The sequence below is a fragment of the Acomys minous genome (assembly GCF_964271855.1).
Source record: "Acomys minous genome assembly, chromosome: 17".
In the NCBI taxonomy this organism is placed as follows: Eukaryota; Metazoa; Chordata; class Mammalia; order Rodentia; family Muridae; genus Acomys; species Acomys minous.
The window spans coordinates 55,814,711-55,840,074 of record NC_140500.1 but is presented as its reverse complement, the minus strand read 5'-3'; the positions used below and the strand labels follow the sequence as shown (position 1 = coordinate 55,840,074).

General features: G+C 45.2%; 2 protein-coding genes across 7 annotated transcripts in view; both read right to left on the bottom strand.

Annotated features, from left to right (window-relative positions):
• Positions 1–25,364, bottom strand: part of LOC311588705 (pre-mRNA-splicing factor ISY1 homolog) — a 176,236-nt gene that overhangs the window by 25,301 nt on the left and 125,571 nt on the right. The gene's annotated exons all lie outside the window — the stretch shown is intronic.
• CNBP (CCHC-type zinc finger nucleic acid binding protein) lies at positions 1,711–11,328 on the bottom strand. Of its 6 annotated transcripts, none has more exons than XM_084766651.1 (5): positions 11,154–11,328; positions 4,531–4,635; positions 4,321–4,411; positions 3,957–4,160; positions 1,711–2,690 (listed from the first exon to the last, which is right to left on the bottom strand). In XM_084766651.1, the coding sequence occupies exons 2-5, from the start codon at positions 4,631–4,633 to the stop codon at positions 2,573–2,575; spliced, it is 516 nt and encodes a 171-aa protein (XP_084622777.1). In that variant the 5' UTR covers positions 4,634–4,635; positions 11,154–11,328; the 3' UTR covers positions 1,711–2,572. The 6 variants fall into 6 exon arrangements, with proteins under 6 accessions (XP_084622777.1, XP_084622774.1, XP_084622776.1 ...); XM_084766648.1 differs by having other exon boundaries at positions 4,510–4,635; positions 11,154–11,325; XM_084766650.1 differs by having other exon boundaries at positions 4,531–4,647; positions 11,154–11,324.

Sequence of the window (25,364 nt, the reverse complement as noted above, 5' to 3'; positions counted from 1 at the left end):
CCAAATCTCAAGTTCAACTGCATTTAAAAATTCCAAGTTTTGGCCAGGTGACGATGGTCTACAAAAGTCCAGGCTGGGTGGTTGGTGGCGCACACTTTTAATTCCAGCACTTGGGAGGCAGAGGCAGGCAGATCACTGTGAGTTCCAGGCCAGCCTGGTCTACAGAGACCAGGCTAGTCAAGGCTACAGAGAAACCCTGTCTCGAAAAAAACAAGCAAGCAAACAAACAAAAGTTCAGGGCAGCCAAGGATACACAGAGAACTAATCATATCTTGAGAAAAAAATCCATGTACTCATGCATATGTCATAGCTTGTGGAGGTTACTCGGACTTGGTGAAGAAGGCCAGTTCTTTTTCCACCTTAACACAGGTTCCAGGTTCAGGTACCATTCATTATCTACTAAGCCTTTCGCCAGCCCTCAAAGTGGTGTTAGAAAATAAGTCATTCCTTATGCTATTTTCTACTTTTAGAAACAAACTTACTAGGGTATTTACCAGGCTTGATTGACTACTTAGACATACTACTTGCTCGGTTAAAAAACAACAACAACAAAAAAAACCCAAAACCAAAACCAAGATTCTTGGTGTAAATCAGAGGAAATGTCATGTCATAGCTAATACACTCCCACTCTGACATCAATGTGGCAAACCATCAAAATTGACCATAACTATTTACAGAGGATTAAAAAACAAAAACACCCGGGCTGGAGAGATGGCTCAGCGGTCAAGAGCACAGACAGCTCTTTCAAAGGTCTCAAGTTCATCCCAGCAATCATATGGTGGCTCACAACCATCTATGGTGTGATCTGATGATGCCTTCCTCTGGCCTGAAGGTGTACATGCAGGCAGAGCACTGAATACGTATTAATAAATCTTAAAAAAAAAAAAAAAAAAAACCACCCAATGTGAAGGGGGGGGGGACTCAAGAACTAATAAATGGGAGAACCAGCAGAGAGCAGGGCAGGAAGTGGGTGTTTAGGACCAGCCCTAAACCATACCATTAGCTCGCCCTCATTACCTAATCTATGAAGTGAAGGCACTATACCAGATGTTCCAGGGGTTGGGGGGGGGGGGGGGCAAGAAATCCACATTTCAGATCCCCCAGAAACCCAGGAGAATTATAAAATGATAAAAAAGCAGTAATTAAAATACTCTTCTGAGCCGGGCGTGGTGGCTCACGCCTTTTAATCCCAGCACTCGGGAGGCAGAGGCAGGCGGATCGCTGTGAGTTCAAGGCCAGCCTGGTCTACAAAGTTAGTCCAGGACGGCCAAGGCTACACAGAGGAACCCTGTCTCGAAAAACCAAAAAAAAAAAAAAAAAAAAAAAAAACCCCAACACTCTTCTGTTGAGTAAACGAAGAACTAAGGGCATTGTCTTCAGTACACCCGCAGGAAGCTCAGCTCGGCTCTGGAGTCGGCCGTTTTTTCTACCTTTCATGGACTTTGGAAGCAAATTCCGGTCACCAAGTTTACATGACAATCGCCTTCACCAGGAGACTGCCTAGCAGACCCACAGGGAACTCTGCAACTTAAAGCACCCAAACCACTGTGCTCTTCTTCTGTCACCAGGCTTTCCTTCCCGAAGACATTACTAATCACTAGCACAGAAAGAAAAGTCCAAACTGCCATCTTTCAGTCCTCCACATTCCCCTCTTTAATATGGCATTTTGTTCTATATACATTGATGAAAATTTAAAACAAACAAAAGAACTTTAGTCAAACTCCCCTTCCTCCTCCAGCTTTATTGGAATAGTTTAAAATTACATTTTCTATTTTCTAGGACTTCAGTTGCTTTTTCCATCTGACTTTTAAAAACTGATTACAGCAAATGAAACACAGTTGTCTAAGTGATATAGTATACAAAAATAACATCTTGATTTCTGTGAAAATGCATTTCTCTGCAATTCCTGAATAGCTCCAAATTATGCTAGCTCTGAGCATCGATGTTTACTCTGGGTTTTAGATTTAGTCTTTGAAAAAAATGTGTTCTACACCTTTGCCATCACCATCTGTATGTCCAGCATCAACACCGGGATGAAGCTTCTATCCCGGCTTCCCTGGCACAGTCACCAACACGTTTGTCTTTTCCGTTTACTCCCACTCAACTGTATGTTCTATGAGGGCCTGATGCAGATGTTACTTGATGTTATTTAATAGCTACTGAGGTCAGACAATCCAAGGCCGTCATTATGCTAAAAATTAAAGTTATTTATGGAAGCTCAGACGCTTCCAGAATTGGTTTTACCTCCTACATGGGAACGCACTCAAACCCAGAAGGGCTGACTGGTCTGATGAACTCTTCCCATTCATTAATCCCTATTCACCAGTGGCACGGAAAGGGGGTTCTTTAACAAAGCATTATACATAACACCTCTACCAAACTAAACATAAACTTTTTTTGTAGTTAAATGCAGAAATTCGGTTTTTTCCACCCCTTTCCTCCTTTTACACTGCAAGTAAAGCTCACTGGCCTGGGAACAGCCTCTATCTGCCAACCTTTGGCCAGTGAAGAGGATTCAGAGAAAATAATACAACCATCAATCAGAAAAAGGAGGGGCGACAAAGGAAAATAATTAGGCTGTAGCCTCAATTGTGCATTCCCGTGCAAGATGCCCTGACTCGCCACAGCGGTAACAGTTGACTTCACTTGTCTTGCTGCAGTTGATGGCTACATGACCAGTTTCACCACACCTAAAAACAAACAAACAAAGTTTTCACACTGCTTTTCAGAACAAATAAAGCTCTATCAAATCAATGGTCAATACAGAAGAAAAAACCAATTAACATAAGTAAGTACATTTTTAAAAATAAGACTACACACATTTTGGGCGATATTAATGCCCAGGCAATCCGCATGCCCCCTCCCCCTTTAATCTCTTATAGCCTCCCTTCTTAAAAGGACTATCTATAGGGCTGGCAAGATGGGGTTAAGAACACTGGCTGCTCTTCCAGAGGCCCTGAGTTCAATTTCCCACATGACAATTCACAACTCTCTGTAACTCCAGTTCCAGGATCCAACACCCTCTCAGAGACATACGTACAGGCAAAACATCAACAGAAGTAAAAATCATTAAAAAACCAAAGGGACTATCTATAAACTCTTAGAGTCTTAAATATAAGCCAAAGCTAGCCTTAAACACAACCTTCTAGTCTTGTGCTACTTAGGATATTACATCCAGCTAAGAGTATGGACTTTATATTTTTTAACTAGAAACAGAGATTAAGAACTAAACTCTCAGGCTGGGCGTGGTGGCGCATGCCTTCAATCCCAGCCCTCAGGAGGCAGAGGTGGGTGGATCCCTGTGAGTTTGAGGCCAGCCTGCTCTACAAAGTGAGTCTAGGGCAGCCAAGACAGCAGAGAAACCCTGTCTCAAAAAAAAAAAAAAAGAGAAAGAAAGAAAGAACTAAGTTCTCAAAAGCCTTGTCATTAGAAATTAACCAGTACCGTACCAAACCATAAGCAGAGATGTTGTCTGCCTACCAGGTTTGAGGTCCAATATCCAGTACCACAGAAGAAATAATAGTAGCAGTCTGCCTTTGCCAGGAGTGCTAGCTAAGGCAGCAGGACTGCCTTAAATTGAAAGGCCAATCTGGGCTATGTTACATAGTGAAATAATCTCAAAAACAAACAAACAAAACCCAAATAGCCAGGCATAGTGGCACACAGCTGTAATCACAGCACTGAGGGAGGCAGAGCCAGGCAGATCTGAGTTCAAGGTCTACAAAGCCAAGTCCAGGACAGCCAAAGCTTCACAGAGAAAAACCCTTGTCTCAAAAAACAAAACAAAACCCAAAACAAAGAGTCCTCAGTAAGCCTCCGGCCTATGGAAGGAGAACAACTTCACAAGCTGTCTTCAGCTCTTCCACTAAATGCACTGATAAGCTTCTCCCTTTAACAGACATCATTGCCACAAAAATCTTCAACAGGAGTCACCCCACTTTAACTTAATGACTCACCTATAGCATTTCACCTTGGTGCAGTCTTTTTGAATATGTCCAAATTCACCACAAGAATAGCACTTCTGCTCATCCGCATGGTCACAGTCACGAGCCAGGTGGCCTGGCTTGCCACAGTTGTAGCAGCATTGCTCTCGCTCTCTCTTGGGCTCCTTGCAGTCCTTGGCAATGTGGCCACCTCTACCGCAGTTATAGCAGGCTTCAACAATAAGGAAAAGAAGCAGACCAAGACTATAAAACCTTTACAAAGTAGAGCTACATTTAAACCACGTGCTACAAACCCCCAAAGCTAGAAAACCTCACAAAGCTGTGTGTAGATACACACTCACCTCTCCCAAGAGCATGAAGTGTTAAATACTTACCATCCTCCTGAAGATCACAGTCCTTGGCAAGATGACCAGACTCACCACAGCGGTAACAGATGTCAGGGAGAGACGAGGAGACAAACTGGAACCCTATTTTGAGCAGAAACAAAAAGAATTGGGATAATCAGGCCAGCCTTGGCATTAATGAATTCCAGAGTACTTCAAAAATTTGTATTCGACAAAAATACCTCTATCCGAGGTAAAACCACCTCTGCCGCGGCTTCTCATCCCACGACCCCGACCTCCACCAGTAGGGCACTCCCTGGCCCAGTGGCCAGACCGTCCACATTTGAAGCACTCGTTGCTGCTCATAGCTGCAATTAGAGCTTTGGAATATTAGAAAATAACATTAAACACTTGGAATTACTTCATACTGGTTAAAAACCAACCATATATTTACTTGCGCTTTATATATACCTACCACCATATGAAAATGAAAAACCCTAAAACTGTACCTTACAATTTCTAAATAAATTGTATGTCGAATAATATGCCTTTGTTAATAATCCCAGTAATAACCTCAACATTCCAGGTCAACCTTTTTTAAAAAACTGTTTTACCAGCATGTATCTATGTGTGTACCTATGTGTACCTAGTGCCCAAGGAAACTTAAATCACAAAAAAGTAAACTAGAAGCTTACTTTTGGCCAGAAATACTAATTTAAAACTTCAAGTCAAGAGCAGTAGCTGAGAATCCTGAGTTCTAGGCCAGCCTGAGCTACATACATTCAGGTCTTTTCCCAAAAACTTGAAACCTAAAGCCTGTGGGCTCAGCAGTCATTCCAATCCAAACTAATCAAATACCAACAGCAAAGCACTAAGCATGCTTGTTATCACAGGAGTTACTATAATGTACTACTGTGGTAATATTTTCAATTATATATTCATTAAGGGTACAGTCAAACTCAGCTTTCTCAAATCATATACAAGCAGATTTTTAGGAGCCAAGACTTTTGCTTCTAATAGGGATCAAGGCTCATTCTAAGGACATTGCTGATTAAAACAACAAACCAGACCAAAAACAACAACAACAACAACAACCTCCAGGCTAGAGATGGCTCAGCAGTTATAAGCACTCGCTGTTCATGGAAGGACTGAATTCTCTTCCCAGCACTGGCTCCAGATCAAGGATATTGGACACCCTCTTCTGCCCTCCACTAGCACCAGGTATTGCACACAGTGCACACACAAACTTGCAAAAAGGTAGTGCTAGCAGACAGCGCCAATCAAGAAAGTTCCAGGCTGGAGAGATGGCTCAGTGGTTAAGAGTATTGCCTGCTCTTCCAAAGGACCCGGGTTCAATTCCCAGCACCCACATGGCAGTTCACAACTGTCTGTAACTCTAAGATCTGACACTTTCATACCAATGCACATAGATTAAAACTAAATAAAAATATTAAAAAAAATAAAGCTCAGGATGCTGAGGTCAGAGGACCATTTGAAGGCAGGAATTGTACTAGATTGCACAGTACTGTGTGATCGTGATTTAAAAAAAAAAACAACAAAAACATAACCCCCTCCCAAAAAAAGAAAGTTCCAAGGGGAGAAAAAGGTATTATTTAACAATCCAGGAGTGGCTGAGACATTTCACCAGGGATAACTAAAACGTGCCAGCAGCCAGATCTCCATCTTACTCCAACTTGTCATAAAAGCTTTTTATTAACCTAAGAGTCCAGGCTTCTGTAGAATTAATCATCATGAAGTCCTACACAAAATGTCAGTATGAAATAACAACTATGGGCTAGACTTCTTTAAGATCATAAAAGGGGGAAAATATCAAACACAGGGGCAGACAAGTGCTTAGACCAATTTAGCAGTTATATGGTGGTAAGACAAGACCTCAACAAAAATCAACCCAAAACCCAGAATACTCTTTTTCACAGCTTCCTTCTGCTAAAAACCCAGGTATCAGCTATGCTACACAGCTGTATCTTAGCAACATAAAAAGATCCTAGAACCATGATTAAGTCTAGTTAACTTGGCTACCCCACTTGTTATGTTACCTCAGAGACACATTCCTAGCTGGGTCCAATGATATTAAAGGAGACTCTGAATTTGAATATGAAGGCAATATGGGCTACTCCGGCCACATATGCCTACCCAGCCCCATGTCTGTTCTGTCTCATCTCCCCAACCCCCGAAACAGGATTTCTGTGTAGCCCTGGCTGTCCTGGACTCACTATAAACCAGGCTGACCTCAAACTCACAGTGATCCCTCCTTCTGCCTCCCTGAGAGCTTGGATTAAAGGTGTGTGCCACCAAGCCTGGCTTCTATCTCATTTGTAAAAGAGAAGTAATAAAACTGATCTCGTCAGATTACTTTATAGCTGTTTCAAACACCTGTTAAAGCTTTGACTTCTGTACAACCAAGTCATCCTAAATCTTCTCCAATTTAGGCTACTTACTAGAACTCAAACTAATAGTGTGGGATTAACTGTACAAACTTAAGCTTCCTGTCTTAAAGTCAATTACCTAAATGAAAGAAAAGGATGAAGTTTACCAGCAATAAAGTCTAATTTCCAACTACTAGAAATCAAGCATGGTTTTCTTTTGTTTTGTTTTTCAAGACAGAGTTCTCTGTGTAGCCTCGGCTGTTCTGGACTTGCTTTGTAGACCAGGCAGACCTTGAAGTCACAGTGATCCACCTGCCTCTGCCTCCCAAGAGCTGGGATTAAAGTCATGGGCCACCATGCCTGGCTCAAGCATGTGTCTTAAAACTTAAAACTATAGAAAAATAAAGCCAGGTATGGTGGTACTGGCTTGTAGTATCAGCATTTGGGAGGCAAAGGCAGCAGGAGCCTTGGCTACATGAATTAGACCAATCTCAAAAGGGGGAAGCATATTCATGGGCTATAGATGACTTAGTACGCTTCTAAGCCTCAAGTCTGCATATCACATTGTCATGATATGGTAAGAACATGCCACTCAAAAAAAGGACAGTAATCAATTGTCTCATAAATTTGAGAAAGATTACTTACCAGCCAGGTATGCTAAATTAAGAGGCTTGATTATTTTACAGATTTTCGAAAATAACCATGTTTTACAGATTAAATACTAGAATTTATAGCTATTTGTCTTCATTTTCAGTAACACCACATTTTTATACCAAAAACAGTCAAGGATTTAACAATAAACAGCCAAGACTAACAATAGTTCTAATAAATAAGACAATCATCTTTTAGAATGGAGATGTAGCTTAGTGGTAGAGTGGCACTCAGGAAAGGTTCTACCGCAACATAGGAAAAATTAATCATAAATATTTCCTAGAAAATGCATTCACTGTATAACAGAAATCTGGAGAGAAACATGGCCCTCAACACCAACCAAGTGCTGTGTGTGTTAAGCTGATTTTATTACTTCATCTGGCTTTTTCTTAACCCGGTGGTTTACATTAATTTGTATGCTCTAGATCCCTAAATTTTCCCAAACTCAGGGTTATCCTGGCCTTATCAGGGCTGCTATTCTGAGACCATAGGGCAGTTCCTGTCCTCCGAATATACTCATTTTACGCTCCAGTAAATTGGCTTGGTACCATAACACCACACTCCAATGCTGTAATAAACTAGATATAATAAAAAGAAGCAAGATACAATGTTACCTGATTCTGGCCACCATGATACCGGGAGGAACTGCTTTACTCTACAATTCCCTGCCTGACCTTGGTAAATTACATCCATTTCTGCCTGCCCTGACTACCTGTGCAAGGTCTTAATAGCTGAGTATCTACTGTGTCAGCCATAAATACATAATCTATTATCTCAACCACTCTCCAAGTTATGTATCCTTGCTATCTTTTAATAAGGAAACAGGGTGGCTGGATATGTTGGCACACCCCTTTAACCCCAGCACTGGAAGGCAGATGTGCCTCAATTCAAGGACAGCCTCATCTACACAGTGAGTTCCAGGACAGCCAGAGCTACAAAGAGAAACCAAAATAAACAATTACTACTAATAACAGGAGATCTGAGAACAAGTGACTTACCTACTAAAGCCATAAAGGTAGAACCTAGTACTAACAAGATGTCCAAAGTTTACTTCTAAATCCTTTGTAGAACTAGAGCTAGCTAAGTGATAGTGAACAGTACTCACGCAGGAAAATACTTATAAGTAATTCGAATTCCAATGCAGAAAGCTTGTTTTTTAGATAAACCAAATAAAAACTACAACAGGTGAAACAGTGGAGCCATTTTCAATTTATTCACAGCAATCCTTCAGAGTTTTTTTTTTTGTTGTTGTTGTTTTTGCCCCACTCCACCCCTCTTTTGAGATAGGGTTTCTCTGGTTATCCTGGAACTTACTTTGTAGACCAGGCTGCCTCTGCAGGGATTAAAGGCATGTGCCTGCCCCACCCTTAACCCTCTGAGTGTCACACACAGATATTGGCAGCTTTATTTCACTAGCTAAATACCTCATTTGTAACTATGGAGTCAACTCTGGATGATTACAGTAGCACTCTATTTCTTCCACCTCTTGGAAATAGGGTCTCACTCAGCCTTTTCTGGCCTAGAATTTATTATGTTTAGGAGGCAGTCCTCAGATTGAGAGACGAGCCTCAGTCCGAGTTCTGGGATTAAAGGAGTGTCACCACTCCTGGATTTCCCTGCCCCTATAAGACAGAATTCTACTCTGTAGCCCAGGCCGGCTACATTTGTAATCCTTCTCATCCAAGTGCTGGGGCAACACAGGCCTATAACCACCACACCTTGCTTGCATTCCTAATGTACAAAGCCCCATTTACAACCTGAATTTGAAACCTTAAGTTCACTTTATTATCCCAAGCATTTGACAACCTGAAACTAGACACTGCCAGGCTACGAGCCCTATGAAGTGAGGCGATATGGAACAGGGCATTCTCCACATAGCTAGCCAGGATGCCTTGCTGTTAGTCTTCTGGCTCTCCGCTTGCTGTCAGGAGCTAGGAAGAAGGAAAATATCTCTCTGGAAGCCTATTTACCTATGGAGCAAGCCAGCAGTAACTTATTTACTATGTAATTTTATTAGGTTCTAAAAGGCAAGAAAAATCAAGTCATGCATCATTACAAAAGCTTTAATACTTTAAAATTACATTTTTGCCCATTGCAGTTGTTCAGTTGCTAGAATATACATAAGCCCTTGTTCTTCCACTAATTTGGTTAAACCATTTTACAAACTGCACATCTCTTTGAAATAAATTACCTCTTGCTCAAGCAAAGTTCAAACACAAAAATTGTCTTATGTGAAGTAGGAGGTTAAGTACATAGATATAGTAATGTTAGGCTTTAAAAACTTGTTGCCAGAGTTGTAATTTGGGGTGAAAATTAAGCCCTTAATTCAGCCTTTGAGATTCCAATAAATTATTCCCTTTATCGTCCAGCACACAAAGAGTTCCTTATAGACAAGAAGTATAACAAGCTTTAAAAAAAAAATGTACCTAGGACTATGGGGGGGTTTACAATCTGATAAGCTTGCATTTTAACCACGGTAACTTTTAAAGTTTTTCAGTTAAAGAATTGAGTAGTAAGAACTGAAGCTTATTTATCTTTTTTAAACTCTCAAAATCTTACATTCAATATATACTAGGAGCAAATGGCTAAGAAACTTTCAAATTAAATCCAAAAATTACTTCATTGGCGTAAATCTCTCAAAAACTGGGTCAAACAATTGTAAATGGAGAGTTTATGTCAATAAAACTTAATATGGGGGCTGAATGGGGATATAACTTAATTCCCTTTTACTTTAATGCAGACAAATTGAGTATCGTGCCTGTTTTGTGTCCTCAAGAATATTGCAAAAACCTCATCAGACGAATGCTGTGTGATTATTTCCTTTTCCCGCGACCCCCACCCCCACCCCAAGACCAAAAGTAGTCACTTCCTCTGAAAGTGCCTGATGGCCGGGGCCATGTGCTTGACATGTGGCAAGCAAAGGCTTTACCTATTTAAAAAAAAAAAAAATCAAAACCCAAACCTAAGTGGGGGCCGTTCTAAAACAGGTTTTCACACTAATGAAAACCTACATTGATCTTTGCCAATTCTACTTGGGAGGCTTGCTTGTAATTTATAACCGTTTCGTCCGAGAAATACTGGCCAAGAGACTTCTGGCCGCCGTGATGGCCTTAAAGGCCTGACAAAACCAGAAGTCCTTCCCACCCCCACCCCCCACCCCCGCCCAACCCATAATAGGGTCTAAGGGCCTAAAGACTGGAATCTTCGATCCGGGGAAAGGTGGTTCCTTTCGCGCAGCAACGTAGATTAAACCGTTTAAGACTACAAATCGCAAGAAATCAAGAGCGATGTAAAGGTCGACGGTATGGAGAGCCGATTCCAGACTCCGGAGCCTCACGGCGGCGTGCGCGGGGCTTAGTCACGGGCCGGTTCAGGAGGCCCCGCAGCCGCTGGCACATGGCCCGCCAGGCCTTCACCCGGGCCTCGGCCTGCGGACCTCCACCCGCCGCCACGCCGCCCCGTCCCGTCCTCGGGACTTCCCGCCACACCGGCCCTGGGCGCTAGGCCCACCGAGACCCTCCTCGCCTCGGCCCCCAAGGGCGCCAGGGCCTCATCGCCGCACGCCCGAGGCCTGCGTGGCCGTGGGCGCCCGGAGAGAGGCTCCCCCCACCCACCCCGCGCCCCGGCCCTAATCCCGGGGCCGCAGGACAGGCCACGACGGCCGCCCCCAGCGCGCCGGGCCAGAAACTCGAGCCGAGGCGGCAGCCGGGCCGAGCCCCGCGCCTGACGCAGCAGGGCGCAGGCCAAGGTGCGGCCGCCATCGCGCCTCGCAGCTCCGGCCCTCCGTCGGTCTCGGCCGCGCCAAGCCCAAGGCCTCCATCCCGCGGGCTACACCCTCAAGCCCTCACCTTCGGCGTCTGAGCGGCCCACAGCGGTGGAGACTCGGACGCAGACCCCGGGGAAAGCGACCTCGCAAAGCAGCGGCTGTTTATTTTCAGGGTCCTTGCCTGCGCCACACGCGGGTCTGCACACGGCCCCACACACGCCGCTGCGCACGGCTCGCCTCCGCCTCGCCCACGCGTCCAATCAGCGCAGGGAGCTAAGCCGGCCAATCAGAAGCGCCCGCGGGGAGCGCGGCCGAGCGCGAGGGCGGCGGGGGGCGGGGCGGGCTCCTCCCCCCTACCCCACCCCCACGCCTAGGCCCTTCCGTGGTACCCCGCGCGCGGGCTTCCCGCCTGGTGCTGTTCCGTGACTCCAATGGCTGATTCGCTGCTTTCCTTCAAGCAGTTCGTCCCTCGAGCCTTTGCCGACCTTCCCCCAACCCCGAGTGCCGACTCAGGCCAACCGATGCCGAAGTGACTGTCCCTGGCTTGTGGTCGCCTTATCCGGCGCCTCCCTAAGCCGGTGGCTCTCAGAAGCAGGCCAGGTCTCCAGAATTCACACACTTAGGTTTGGGGGAAGGTCGTGGTAGCCTGGCATAGAAGTGGCTCTGGCTACCATAACCGCCCATGAGATGCTTCTGGTTTTTGCGTCTCCTGGGTAGAGCCCGACAGCGCCCTGCTAGTTACCCCTGGATTGCAATCCTCCCAAACGAAAACGCCTAATGAGGTTGAAGATGGTGACAGTGTGCTGAGATTTGTGTCACAACACTCCTTGTGACCCATAATGAGTGACGTCCCCGTAGGATTTGTGGGTGAGAGAGGAGGCCAGAAAAGTCATTGACCTGGTCTGCCCGGTTCAGAAATGACCTTCAGTTTGGATTTGCTGGTGTCTCCATAGGTCCTCAAACCAGAAGACTTTTCCCCCCTTCTTTTTCTTTTTCTCTTTCTTTTCTTTTCTTTTCTTTTCTTTTCTTTTCTTTTCTTTTCTTTAGGTTTTTCAAGACAGAGTTTCTCTGTATAACAACCCTGGCTGTCCTAGACTCACTCTGTAGACAAGGCTGGCCTTGAACTCACAGAGATCCACCTGTCTCTGCCTCCTAAGTACTGGGATTAAAGGCAAACAAACACCACCATGCCTGACTCAAACTAGAAACCTTTAATGTAGATTTTCATTGTAAGTCCTGGGTTTGCTCCCCAGCAACACACACACACACACACACACACACACACACACACACACACAATTGTTTTGTACAAACTAAAACATTCTAGAACTCTGTCCCATTTTGGAATGAATTTTTATTACAAACATGAAAAAATGTGGAAGTCTCAAGTCTCTCTAGTTCTAAAAGGTAATAAATAAGAGTTGTCTAAATACTTATATACTTAACCTTCATTAGCCATATTGTGACTATTGTGTCCCAGCAACGGACCCTTTGTTCCCGCTAATGACTTACTCTTTAAACTTAAATATGGGCCTGCAGAAGTGACGTAGCAGTTAAGACTACTTGCAGCTAGGGATGGGGGTGCATGCCTTTAATCCCTTGTACTTGGGAAGTAGAGGCAGTGGGAGCTCTGTCAGCCCAAGTTCATCCTGATCTGCATAGCACGTTTCAGACTAGCCATGGCTACAAAGGAAGACCCGTGGGCTGGAGATACGGCTTAGTCGTAGGACCTGCACTTGCACAAGGCTCTCTATTCCCTCTCCAGGCCCCACCAAGAACAAAACCTTTAACCATATTGAGACCCAGTCTCAGAAAACAAAACCACACTGCTCTTGCAGAATTCAGTTTGCTATGTAAACAAAAATGACAAAACATAAAATGTTTTCTTTTTTTTTTTACATAAAATGTTTTCATCGTTAGCACAAAAAGAGCACATCTCCAATCATGTTGAATAAATCCTTAGCAATTTGTTAAGCTATAACATCAGATCTACCAGAAGTAAAATGGTAGATTTTATTTTATTTTTATTTATTTATTTATTTTGTGACATGGTTTCTCCATGTTAACGTTGGCAGTCCTGGACTTGCTTGGTAGACCAAACTGGCCACGAAATCACGGCGATCCACCTGCCTTTGCCTCCCAAGTGCTGGGATTAAAGGCGTGTGCCACCACGCCCAGCCTAATTATTTCTTAATGGGAAATTTACACAGCATTATAGACAGAGATTTCCTCTTTCTGGTCTAATTAATCATTTAATAGTTAATAATTTTTTAAGATTTTTGAGATATAGTGTCTTTTTTTAGTATCTTTTTCTTTTCTAGCTTTCTGCCTTGTTTGAGACAGTGTCTCCAAGCACAAGATGGTTTCAGTCTCCCTATATAGTTGAAGATGTCCTTGAACTCTTGATCTTCCTGCCTCCATTGCCCAAGTGCTGGGCTTACTGGCGCTCACCACCACCTGCAGCTGTGACAAGGTCTTAAGATAAAGCAATTGCAGACAAGCAGCATTTTCCTAAGTTCTGGCAGTGAGTATGTAGGAGACAAGGCTGTGTTCAAAGTCCAGACTGGATGCATCTGCTGCCCCAGGGTATGAGAACCATAAACTTTTTTTTTTTCCTTTGAGACAGAGACTCAGTCTTGGCTGGCCTTGAGCTCACAGAGATCTGCTTGCCTTTGCCTCTTCTTACTGGTATTAAAGATGTGTAGCACCAGGCAGGCAGTGGTGGCATACTCCTTTAATCCCAGCACTCGGGAGGCAGAGGCAGGTAGATTGCTGTGAGTTCAAGGCCAGCCTGGTCTACAAAGTGAGTTTAGGACAGCCAAGGCTACACAGAGAAACCCTGTCTCAAAAAACAAACAAACAAACAAAAAAAGATGTGTAACACCATACAGTATAAATTAATAATGTTATGGTTTGTTTCTAATTTATTGATCCAAGTAGAATCACACATAAAATGTTTGATCTTACTTTTAGACTCAAGGATGGAATGTTTCTTATAGTAAAAATCGGTTTGGCCAGGTGTAGTGGCACACACCTTTAATCTTAGCACTCGGGAGGCCGAAGCTGGTGTATCGCTGTGAGTTCGAGGCCAGGCTGGTCTACAAAAGTGAGTCAGGGGTAGCCAAGCCTACATTGAGAAACCCTGAACCCTGTCTCAAAAAAAAAAATGTTTTTAAGCTGGGTGTGATGGTGTGACAGCTGATGACTCTCCCATCGGCATCCAACTTTCTGTAATTATCACTTCCTAAAACCAGACTGGCCATGAGGCCTTAGGACAACTGGCAGAGAGATCTGTAATGTAAGTTAACTTGTAGTTCCTGAATATAACCACCATTTCACTAGAAATGGTTAAGAATAAGGAAGGAAAAAAGCCAGCTTTATCAAAAGCTAAGTTGTGGGTGACCAAGGACAATTCAGCAAGTAACAGTGTTTGCTGCTAGGCTTGACAGTCAGGGCTTCATCTCCGGAACCCAGATGTTGGAAGGAAAGAGTGGATTCCCCCAACTTGGCCTCTGACCTCTGCACGTGTGTGTGATGGCACATTCCCAACCATAAAAAAAGCATATACACACGGAAAGATATACATAAAATATAACGAAATTGTTTTAAGTTAAGCTATCAGTAGTCCTGGAAGAAAGGGGCTCCTGTTACAGCCTCTGGCCTTGGCTCCTCCATCACTGTTCAGCATTAGTCAGACATTGTGTCCATGTGTTACATGAGGTACAAAGGTAATTAGTTATCACCTAGGCCTTGCCTGTGAGGAGCTTGCAGTTTAACAAGGGCCACAGCAAAGTATTGAGTGGTTGAGAGAGCGCCGGCTAAAATGCTGTGACTCAGCATGATTCAGTTCTTAAACTGGGTCACAGTTGGACAGCTGTTCTCACCAACCCCTCGGTTCCGATCCAATGCCCAACTGCACAGCCCGTGCCTTAGATTGTGCTGTCAAACTGGGACAGTCCGTAGGTTTTCCCCTTTGTGTTTCTTGTGCCAGCAGGGGCACGGCTGTGACTTGACTTGCAAAGTATGTGACTAAGGATGAGAATGGATGGCTGTTTCTTTCTCATGTGTGCCTCCAAAGCAGAAACTAAATGCTGAAAGCGAAAGCAGGTGTGGCCCAGCACATCTGTAATTCCAGAATTCAAGAAACCAAGGACAGAAGCTTGCAAGGACAGCCTGACCTAAAGAGTGGGTTCCAAGAAGGGCTGCAGTGTGAGGTCCTGTTTTCAAAGACAGACTATGGGGGCAGAGAAAGATGGCCTGATGACTAAGAATACGTACTGCTCTTGCAGAGGACGAAGGTCCAGCTTCCAGACCACAACTGCTTGTAACTCCAACACCAGGGATCCCAGGCCCTTATTTGTAGTGAAGGCACACATGTATGTGCTCTCACGAAGACATATACACATAATTCAATTTTTTTAATGATAAAAAAAAAACCTATGGGGATGGGGAGATAGTTCAGCATCTAAGCACACTGGCTGCTCTTGCAGAGGACCCCGGTTCAATTCCCAGCACCCACCATGACAATTCACAACTGTCTGTAACTCAAGTTCCACCCTCACACAGATAAACATACAGACAAAACACCAATGTACATGAATTAAAAAATAAATCAGAAAAGAAAAGAAAAGAAATCTACCCATCAGAATGGCTAAGATAAAAAAAACTCAAGTGACAGCACATGCTGGTGAGCATGTGGAGAAAGGGGAACACTCCTTCGTTGCTGGTGGGAGTGAAAACTTAGAAAACTACTTTGGAAATCAATCCGGTGCTTTCTCAGAAAACTGGGAATAGCTTTACCTCAAAACCCAGCTACACCACTCGTGGGCATATACTCGTAAGATGCTCCATCATGCAACAAACAAGGACATTTGCTCAGCTCTATTCATAGCAGCTTTCTTCCTAATAGCCAGAATCTGGAAACAGCCTAGATGTCCCTCAACCGAAGAATGGAGAAACTGTGGTACATTTACACAATGGAATATTACTCAGCTATCAAAAAAAAAAAAAAACAAAGAAATCATTAAATTTGCAGGCAAATAGAACTAGAAAAGATCATCCTGAGTGAGGTAACCCAGACCCAGAAAGACATGCATGGTGTATACTTATAAATGGATATTAGCCCAACATAGATGTCCTCTGACAGACTCTACTCAGCAGGGGATCAAAACAGATGCTAAGGCTCCCAGCCAAACTCTGAGCAGAGCGCTAAGAATCTAATGAGAGAATTGGGGGCATAGAAGGACCCAGAGGGGACAGGAGCTCCACAAGGAGACCATCAAAGCCAACAAATTTGGACGGGGAGGGGTGGGGGTGTGTGTAAACTGATGCACCAAAGACAATGCATGCAGAGGACCTAGACACCCCCCCCCATTCAGATGTAGCAACGTACAGCATGTGGATTCCCCAGTAAGGGGAGCAGGGATCACCTCTGACATGGACTCTGCTGCCTGAGATTTGATTACTTCTCCTTGGCAGGATGACCTTGAGGGGCCACAGAGGAAGAGGATGCAGGCTATCCTAATGAGACCTGATAGGCTGTGGTCAGATGATGGGAGAAGAGGGCCCCCACCCCCACTGGAGGACTAGGGAGACAGGAAGAGGGGGGAAGAGGGAGGGCGGGTGGGAACAAGAGGACACGAGCGAGGGGGTAACAACTGGGATGTAATGTGGATAAATTATTTTTAAAAAATTAATTAAAAAGAAAAAAACTAAACTAAGAAAGGAATCAATGAGAGGATGGATGGCCAAGCATTAAAAGGGTGACTATAGAGCTTCCATAGCAGCGTCCGACATGAAGGAATCAGGACCTTTGCGTTATCTGTCGTTACCAGTGCTGATTCTAAGTGGTTTAGGTCTAACTTTTTATTTGTTGGCTTGTTTGCCTGGTCTGGAGTCACTATGTAGACCACTCTGACCTCAAACCGCACAGTGATCTGCCTCTTCCCCCATCAATGCGGGCAAAGGTGTGGGTAGCACAGGCAGGCCTTCAGCTCATGATGCTCCATCTCTTCAGTATATCCTCCCAGCCTGGACCACCAAAACCAGGTTTTTTGTTTTTTATTTATGTTGTTTTCGGTTTCTCTTTCTTTCTTTCTTTCCCTCCCCCCTCCCCCCAAGACAGGGTTTCTCTGTGTAGCCTTGGCTGTCCTGGATTCCATTTGTAGACCAGGCTGGCCTCGAACTCACAGAGATCTGCGTGCCTCTGCCTCCCCCAGTGCTGGGATTACTGGGCCGTCCAGTACCAGGCCCAGACTATTTATGTTGCTGGGTTTTTTGTTTGTGTTTGTTTGTTTGTTTTTTGATTCAGGATCTCACTATGTAGTCCTGGCTAGCCTGGAATTCACTATGTAGAACAGACTGATTCAGAGCCTACCCTTGCCTCTCAATCACTGGGATTAAAGGCGTGTGCTACCACACCCAGCCTGGTTTTGTTTTGACACAAGATTCCCTGTAACCCAGACTGGGCTCAAACTTGCTACAGAGCCAAGATGGCCTTGAACTTCTGATCCTCCAGTCCCTACATCTCCAGGTGCTGGGATTACAGAATTACACTACCATGCCAGGCTATGCCAGGGATTTTTATAACTTTTGTAAACATTTCCTTATAATCTGCTCGTGGTCAGATGAGAGGAGAGTGCTCCCAACACAACCCGAGTGTTTATCCATTGAGCCATCTACTCAGCTCCGTTCTTAAAAATGTAACCTTTCGCCAACGTGGTGGCACAGGCCTTTAATCCCAGCAGGCAGAGGCAGGTGGATCACTGTGAGTTCCAGGCCAGCCTGGTCTACAAAGCAAGTCTAGGACAGCCAAGGCTACACAGAGAAACCCTGTCCTGAAAAACAAACAAGCCAAAAAAAATGTATCCTTTCAAATATTACATAAGCCAGGCACCCCTGAATGAGAGGCAGGAGGATTTCTGTGAGTTGAAAGCCAACCTGGTCTATGAAGTGAGTTTTAGGACAGCCAGGGTTATGTAGGGAGACTTTGCCTCCATTCACCGCCCCCCACAAAAGAAAAAAATTGTTGTCAATGGAATCATACATGTAACCATTTGAAATTCTCTGTAGATCCATCCAAATCAGTGTAGATCAATGATCCTTTCTTTTTTATTAGTGGTTCTCCAGTTGGGCGGGCCACACGTGTTTGGCCACCACGCATTGAAGGACCTCCTTCCAGTTTTTGGCTGTTATGTTAAGTGCCATTGCAAAAAGAAAGAAAATAAATCAATTGCCCCAAACATTTATGCAATGCTCTTGTATGAATTTTCATTTTACATCTCCTTTTCCAATTAGCACTTCCCAAATAATTAGTGGGGCTAAACATTTCTTTTTTCCAGTCAGGGTTTCTCTGTGTAGCCCTGGCTGCCCTGGACTCACTTTGTAGACCAGGCTGGCCTCTAACTCACAGAGATCCGCCTGCCTCTGTCTCCAGTGCTGGGATCATAGGCCTGTGCCACCACCACCCAGCTTTAGACATTTCTTCTTAAATTGTAGTCTTCAAGTTCCTTTCCAGGAGAACCTATTTTGTGCATTTTTCCTATTGACTTGGTCCCTTTCTTGTTACTCTTTTGTTTGTTTGTTTTGTTTTTTGAGATAGGGTTTCTCTATGTTATCTTGGCTATCTTGGACTGGCTTTGTAGACCAGGCTGGCCTTGAACTCACAGCGATCCACCTTGCTTCTGCCTCCCGAGTGTTGGGATTAAAGGTGTGCGCCACCACGCCCATCAACTTGTAACTCTTGTTAGGATTTCTTTTCGTTGGTTAGTTTTGCTGTCTATGTACATATATGTCTGTGAGTGCATGACATGTATGGTTGGGTATGATGGTATGTCTGTACCATGACACATGTGCAGGCTCAGAGGACAACCTCGGGGCCTTGTCCTTGCTTTGCACTATGGTGTTTTGAGACAGGGTCCTGTTGCTCACGGCTCTGTAGGCCAGGCTAACTTGCCTCCCATCTGCTTGTAGAGCACCTAGGAATTACGAGTGCTTATGTTACTGCTATGTTCTGCTTTTTTTTTACCTGGGTTCTGGAGCTCTGAGCTGCCTAGCAAGGGCTCTTTCTATCCACTGAGCTGCCTTCCTAGTTATCTCTGGTTGTTCTTTTCCTTGTAGTTGCTGAGACCACAAATGTGCTACCCAAGTGCTCTGTCTGGCTGAGGCACATCTCTAACTCAAGACATTTTTTGGATGTTTTTATTTGGGGATTTTTGTTTGTTTTGGGGGTAGTTTTTGGTTTGTTTTGGGTTTTTTGTTTTTTTTGCTTTTTGGGGGGGGGGTTGTTTTGTTACTTTTTGAGACAAGGTTTCTCTGTGTAACAGAGCCCCGGCTGTCCTGGACTCACTTTGTAGACCAGGCTGGCCTCGGACTCACAGCAATCTACCTGCCTCAGCCTCCCTGAGTTCCGGGATTAAAGACATGCACAACTATACCTGGCTTGATTTTGTTTTTCAGATAGGTTGTCTCTATCTAGCTCTGGCTGGTCTGCAACTAGCTATGTACACCAAGCTATCCTAGAACTCACAGCGATCCACCTGCATCTGCCTCTCAAAGATGGCATTAAAGGTATGTGCTACTACACCCACCACACACCCTGCACCCACTGCACCCACTGCACCCACTGCACACACTGCACCCACTACACACACTGCACACACTGCACCCACTGCACACACCGTACCCACTGCACACACTGCACCCACTACACACACTGCACCCACTGCACACACCACACACACTGCACACACTGCACACACCACACACACTGCACCCACTACACACACTGCACCCACTGCACCCACTGCACACACTGCACCCACTGCACACACTACACACACTGCACCCACTGCACACACCACACACACTGCACCCACTGCACACACCACACACACTGCACCCACTACACACACTGCACCCACTGCACCCACTGCACACACTGCACCCACTACACACACTGCACCCACTGCACCCACTGCACACACTGCACACACTACACATACTGCACCCACTATACCAAGCTCCAGGCATTTTTTGTTTTTGTTTTTTTACATTCTAATTTCCAGTCTTTTTTCAGGGTATCGGTTACTTTTTTTGTTGCCAAGAAAATAGCAGCTTGGGAAGAGGTTCCTCTGGCTCACAGTGAGGGTCCAGTCCATCAGGTCAGGGAAAGCACAGCAGCCTCATGCCCACGGTCACATCGCACATATGGCCCATAGGCAGGTGGAAATGAACATCTATGCTCAGCTCGCTTCCTCCTTTTTATTCAGTCCAGGAGCCCAGCCCATGGGATGGTGCCTCCCCTAATTCACAGTAGGTCTCCCACATCAGTGAACCCTCTCCAGAAACAAATGCCCTTGGAGGAGTATCTCTGGACAATTCTAAACCCAGTCTAGTTACAACGAAGATCCACAGTCAGTTACCCAAGATCAGATGCACTGCCCTCTTATGAATGCTATTTTCCAAAGCATTATAAAGCTTAACCTTACAAATGAATGGAGAGTTGCTAAAACTTGGGTGTGCACAATTGATAAAAAAGTGAGGGGTTCATTTGCGGCTGCCCCACTTTGAGCTTGTCATTTATTCTGCATCACTCTGTGCCTGCAAGATTGTTTTATTCTGGGCAGAGAAGGGCTCAAACCATTTTACTCAGAGACTGAGGGGTTGGAAGGGACTTAAGAGGTCCACACAGTCCTGGGTAGGGCGAGATCTTTCTGCCTTCCTGTTGCCGCACTGCAGTGTACCTTCATTGGTGATATCAAAGCTTCTGCCTGCTTGAAGGCAGATGTCAAAAGCCCAGAGATTTGTTTCTGAAGATCTTTTGCCCAATATTTTGAAGCACTAAAATGTATTCATTTCAAGGCAAACCTAGCCCATGCTTTCCAGCATTTCGCCCGGCCCTGGGAAGCTGCTGACATCACGGTCTTCCCGGTTCCCCAGCTCTGCAGCTAGAATTTTAGAATCCTGACGCATCCCTCAGCAGCCACACAGAATGCCGATTACCCCAGTGCAGCAGCCAGTGTGCACAAAGTGACTTTGGAAGAGAACGGGCTTTGGAGGAGCCAAAGCCAGCATGCTTTTAGATGCCAGGCAGCTTCTTAGTCCTCTGCTCCCAGCCTCTGCTTCCTCCTTGGCAGAAACAGGAGCCCTGACTCGGCAGAACTGTCCATAAAGCTGTGGACTGTCCCAGCAGGGTCAGCCAATTCTGTCTTCTTGAGTGTCACAACAGTGCAGTGGACCCCCCTATGCCCCTGTGCTTATGGTGCCAGCGTGGCTAATGCATGGAGCTTACAATCAGAAACTGCATAGCCCAGCGGCTGACACGTCAGCCAGTCGTCTCTGAGACACTTGCTGCAGGTGTACACCTGTGATCTTAGCACTCAGGAGGCTGAGGCAGGAGGATCACAAGTTGCAGGCCAGCTTAGGCTACCTGAAAATCTTGTTTCAAAGAGTTGTAAAACGACATTCATGTATCAATTGCCTTGACCCTTTTCTTCTAAATGCTTTCTTAAATTTGTACGGAATTTATTTATTTTGTGTTCCTGTGTGGGGGCGTACACATGCCACGGTGAGAGTGTGTGAAGTCAGGGCAACTTGTGGAGCTGGCTCCCTTCTCCCACCATGTGGGGTTCAGAATTGAACTCAGGTTGTCAGGGCTACCCCCAGCGCATCAAAGAGCTGACACATCATCTCACCTGCCTTCCCCGCTCTTCATTTTAAACAAAAATGAAATTTAGAAATATATCATTTTTTAAAAAGATTTATCTATTTACTATATACAGTGTTTTTGTCTGCATGTATGTCTGTGTACCAGAGGAGGGCACTAGATCTCACTATTGATGGTTGTGAGCCACCATGTGGTTGCTGGGAATTGAACTCAGGACCTCTGGAAGAGCAGACAGTGCTCTTAACTGCTGAGCCATCTCTCCAGCCTGGAATATATCATTTTTATGTGAAGGAGTGTGTTGTCTGAATGTATATACGGGTACCACGTGCATGCCTGATGTGCACTGAGTCCAGAAGAGGGACTTGGACCAGAATTACAGATGGTTGTGAGCCACCACGTGGGTGCTGGGAACTGAAGCCAGGTCCTCAGCAATAGCAACAAGTGCCCTTCACCACTGAGCTATTTGTCCAGCACCTCAATTTAAAATGTGTATTACTGAGCTGGGTGTGGTCACACACACCTTTAATCCCAGCACTCTAGAGACAGAGGCAGGCGGATTGCTGTGAATTAGAGGCCAGCCTGGTCCACAAAGCGAGTCCAGGACATCCAAAGCTACACAGAAAGACCCTGTCTCGAAAAAAAACCAAACAAACAAAAAACCAAAAATAAAATTTGTATTACTTTATTTACTTATTTCTTGAGGAGGGCACGAAAGCACAGGTTTGGAGGTCAGAGGACAGCTTACAGGACTCAGTCTGCGCTTTTGACCCTATGAGTCTGAGCCATCTCAGCAACCTTGCTTTTCTTTGCTGACATGCAATGACTTAGTGCAATATTTACACACACACACACATTTATACATATAGCATGTAATGATAAAATCAGTTCCTTATCATTCCTTCTATTTGGAGGTTTCAAGCTCACTTTGCCTAGCTTTTCACAAAATGAACAACAGGTGGTCTTGTCCTGTAGTCGCCCTGCTGTGCTGGGAGCGCTGGGCCTGCTCCTTCCCTCCCCACTGTACCTCTTCTTACTCCTTTGTGTTCCCCCTTCCCTCCCCTCCCCTCTGCTGCCCTGTCCTTCCCTTCCCTTCCCTTCCCTTCCCTCCCCTCCCCTGTCCTGCCCTTCTCTGCCCTTCCCTTCCCGTGACTCTGCTGTTCATGTTTCTACTCCCTTCACTGAGGTCGACATTTTTATTTTGAGACAGCACCATCTCTCTCATTGAGCAGCATTGGCTGCCCTGGAACTATCTATGTAGACGGGGCTGGCCTTGAACGCACAGCAATCCACCTGCCTCTGCCTCCCGAGTGCTGGGATTAAAGATATGTGCCACCTGGCCCGCATCAAGAGGTCAATTTCTTTTTTTTTTTTGGTTTTTCAAGACAGGGTTTCTCTGTGTAGCCTTGGCTGTCCTGGACTCGCTTTGTAGACCAGGCTGGCCTCAAACTCACAGCGATCCGCCTGCCTCTGCCTCCTGAGTGCTGGGATTAAAGGCGTGCGCCACCACGCCAGGCTGCTAGAGGTCAATTTCTAAAGCTTCTTGTTACAGCAGATTATCAGGTACCCAAAATGACATTTGTGACCATTACCTCCCAAATTATGCCTGCTTGGCTGAAGTTGCCCACATATCTGGACACGTCAGAAGTAAGGGAGTTGGAGCTAAGGTTCTCGGGATTGGAGGATGGGAAGGAGAGAGACAGGGATGAGAGAGAAGAAGCGGAGCTGCCATGGGTTATCATGAACAAGTAACACAAGGCCGAGGAGAGCCTGCTCTGAGCATCGGTGAGGGAGGAATGCAGCCTCCATGATAAACATGTGCAAGTTTTTATAGAATATTGGACGAGAAGTCGCCCAGCTAGGGATTATCAGAGCAATTGGCATGGGATGCAGGGCTGGAAGGTAAAGATAGCTTAGTGGGGTCATTTCTGCCCAGCTCCAGAGTTTAAGGCATATTAAAAATGTAGGCCGGGTATGGTGGCGCACACCTTTAATCCCAGCACTCAGGAGGCAGAGGCAGGTGGATCTCTCTGAGTTCGAGGCCAGCCTAGTCTACAAAGTGAGTCCAGAATAGTCAAGGCTACCCAGGAAAAAAAAACCTGTCTCGGAAAAAAAATCTAATAGGTGCTTGTGTCTTTTATTGATATGGCGTCGGGTTAAATAATAACTGCCGTAATACTGATATATGTTAATAGTAAATGTTAATAACCCGTTTGCAAGCTGGGCGGTGGTGGCGGCATATGCCTTTAATTCCAGCTCTCGGAGGCAGAGGCAGGTGGATCGCTGTGAGTTCAAGGCCAGCCTGGTCTACAAAGTGGGTCCAGGACAGCCAAGGCTACACAGAGAAACCCTGTCTCAAGAAAAAAAAAAAGCTACAACAACTTCTGGATGAGAACACATGATCTTTGTCTTTTTTCCTCTGGCACACTTAATTTAACATAACAGGAGTTCATTTCATAGCATGAGTTTGTTAACATGAATATGACAATTCTCCAAATAACACACAGAGAGTCTGATGTGTGAAAATTCTTATAGGAGAAATGGAAGGAGGTTCTTATAATTTCTCCTTATGCCAAAGCAAGGATATAAAGACAGGTGTTGGTCTGGGATATCTAGGGGCCTGAGAATTTATATTTGTGCTATATAAATAATGCCAAAGAAAAAGGCTTTGGGTATTTCCAAAGGGCTGAGTTAAGTAAGTGTCCCTATATGAAAACAGATGAAGGCAAATCTGGGGAGGGAGAGAGGGAGAGAGGGGGAGAGAGAGAGAGAGAGAGAGAGAGAGAGAGAGATTAAAAAGACATTGAAATCACTAGTTGAAGAAGAAACAGGATGGTTTGCCAGGGCCTCACCTGATACAAACATTGACATCTGTGCTGGGACTTTCGCTGGGCTGAGGAGCAGCTGTGTGATGATGCTATTAGAAGAAACTCATTAGTAACGGGCTGTGGTAGAGCAAAAACCATCCTCTTAGCACTTGGCAAGTAGAGGTCGGAGGGATCAGGAGTTCAGACCATCCTTAGTTAGGTATGAGTTTGGTCTCAGTCGGGGCTACATGAGAATCTTTCTCCCCCCACCCCAAAATGGACACTGCAATTTAAAAATAAAACCGGAGGCTAATGAAATAGCTCGGGGGTGGGGGTGGGGCAGGCGAAGGCACTAGTGGCCAAGATGGCCTGAATTCCATTCCTGGACCCAAGGTGGAGGAAAGGGAGGACTGACAGGTTGTCCTCTGACTTCTACACATGTGCTGTGGCACTTGTAACTTGCATGCACATATTTGCCCTCCAGTGTGTACACACACAGACACACACACACATACACACACCAAATAACTATGGAGCTGGAGAGAGAGCTCAGAGGATGGGGTATTTCTGCTCTTACAGAAGACCTGAGTTCAGTTCCAGGTACCTATACTGCACAACTCACAGCTTCGCGTAACTCCGGCTACAGCGGATCTGACGTCATCTTCTACCCACTAACCTTCTTTTTCTCCTACCTGGTGTTGGGGTGGAGAAGGGAGAAAGAAGCAGAAGTAACCCCAATAAGTTAAAATGGTTTTAAAAGGGAGCAAACACAAAGCCTGCATGGCTTTAGGAAAAATCCGACTATGAGACATCAGAGATGCCC

Coding starts and splice junctions, on each gene's coding strand:
- CNBP (XM_084766648.1), bottom strand. CDS start 4,633: ATGAGCAGCAACGAGTGCTTCAAATGTGGACGGTCTGGCCACTGGGCC. Junction 4,412..4,509: donor TGGTTTTACCTCGGATAGAG/GTATTTTTGTCG, acceptor TGCTCAAAATAG/GGTTCCAGTTTGTCTCCTCG. Junction 4,161..4,320: donor GACTGTGATCTTCAGGAGGA/TGGTAAGTATTT, acceptor TTTCCTTATTGT/TGAAGCCTGCTATAACTGCG.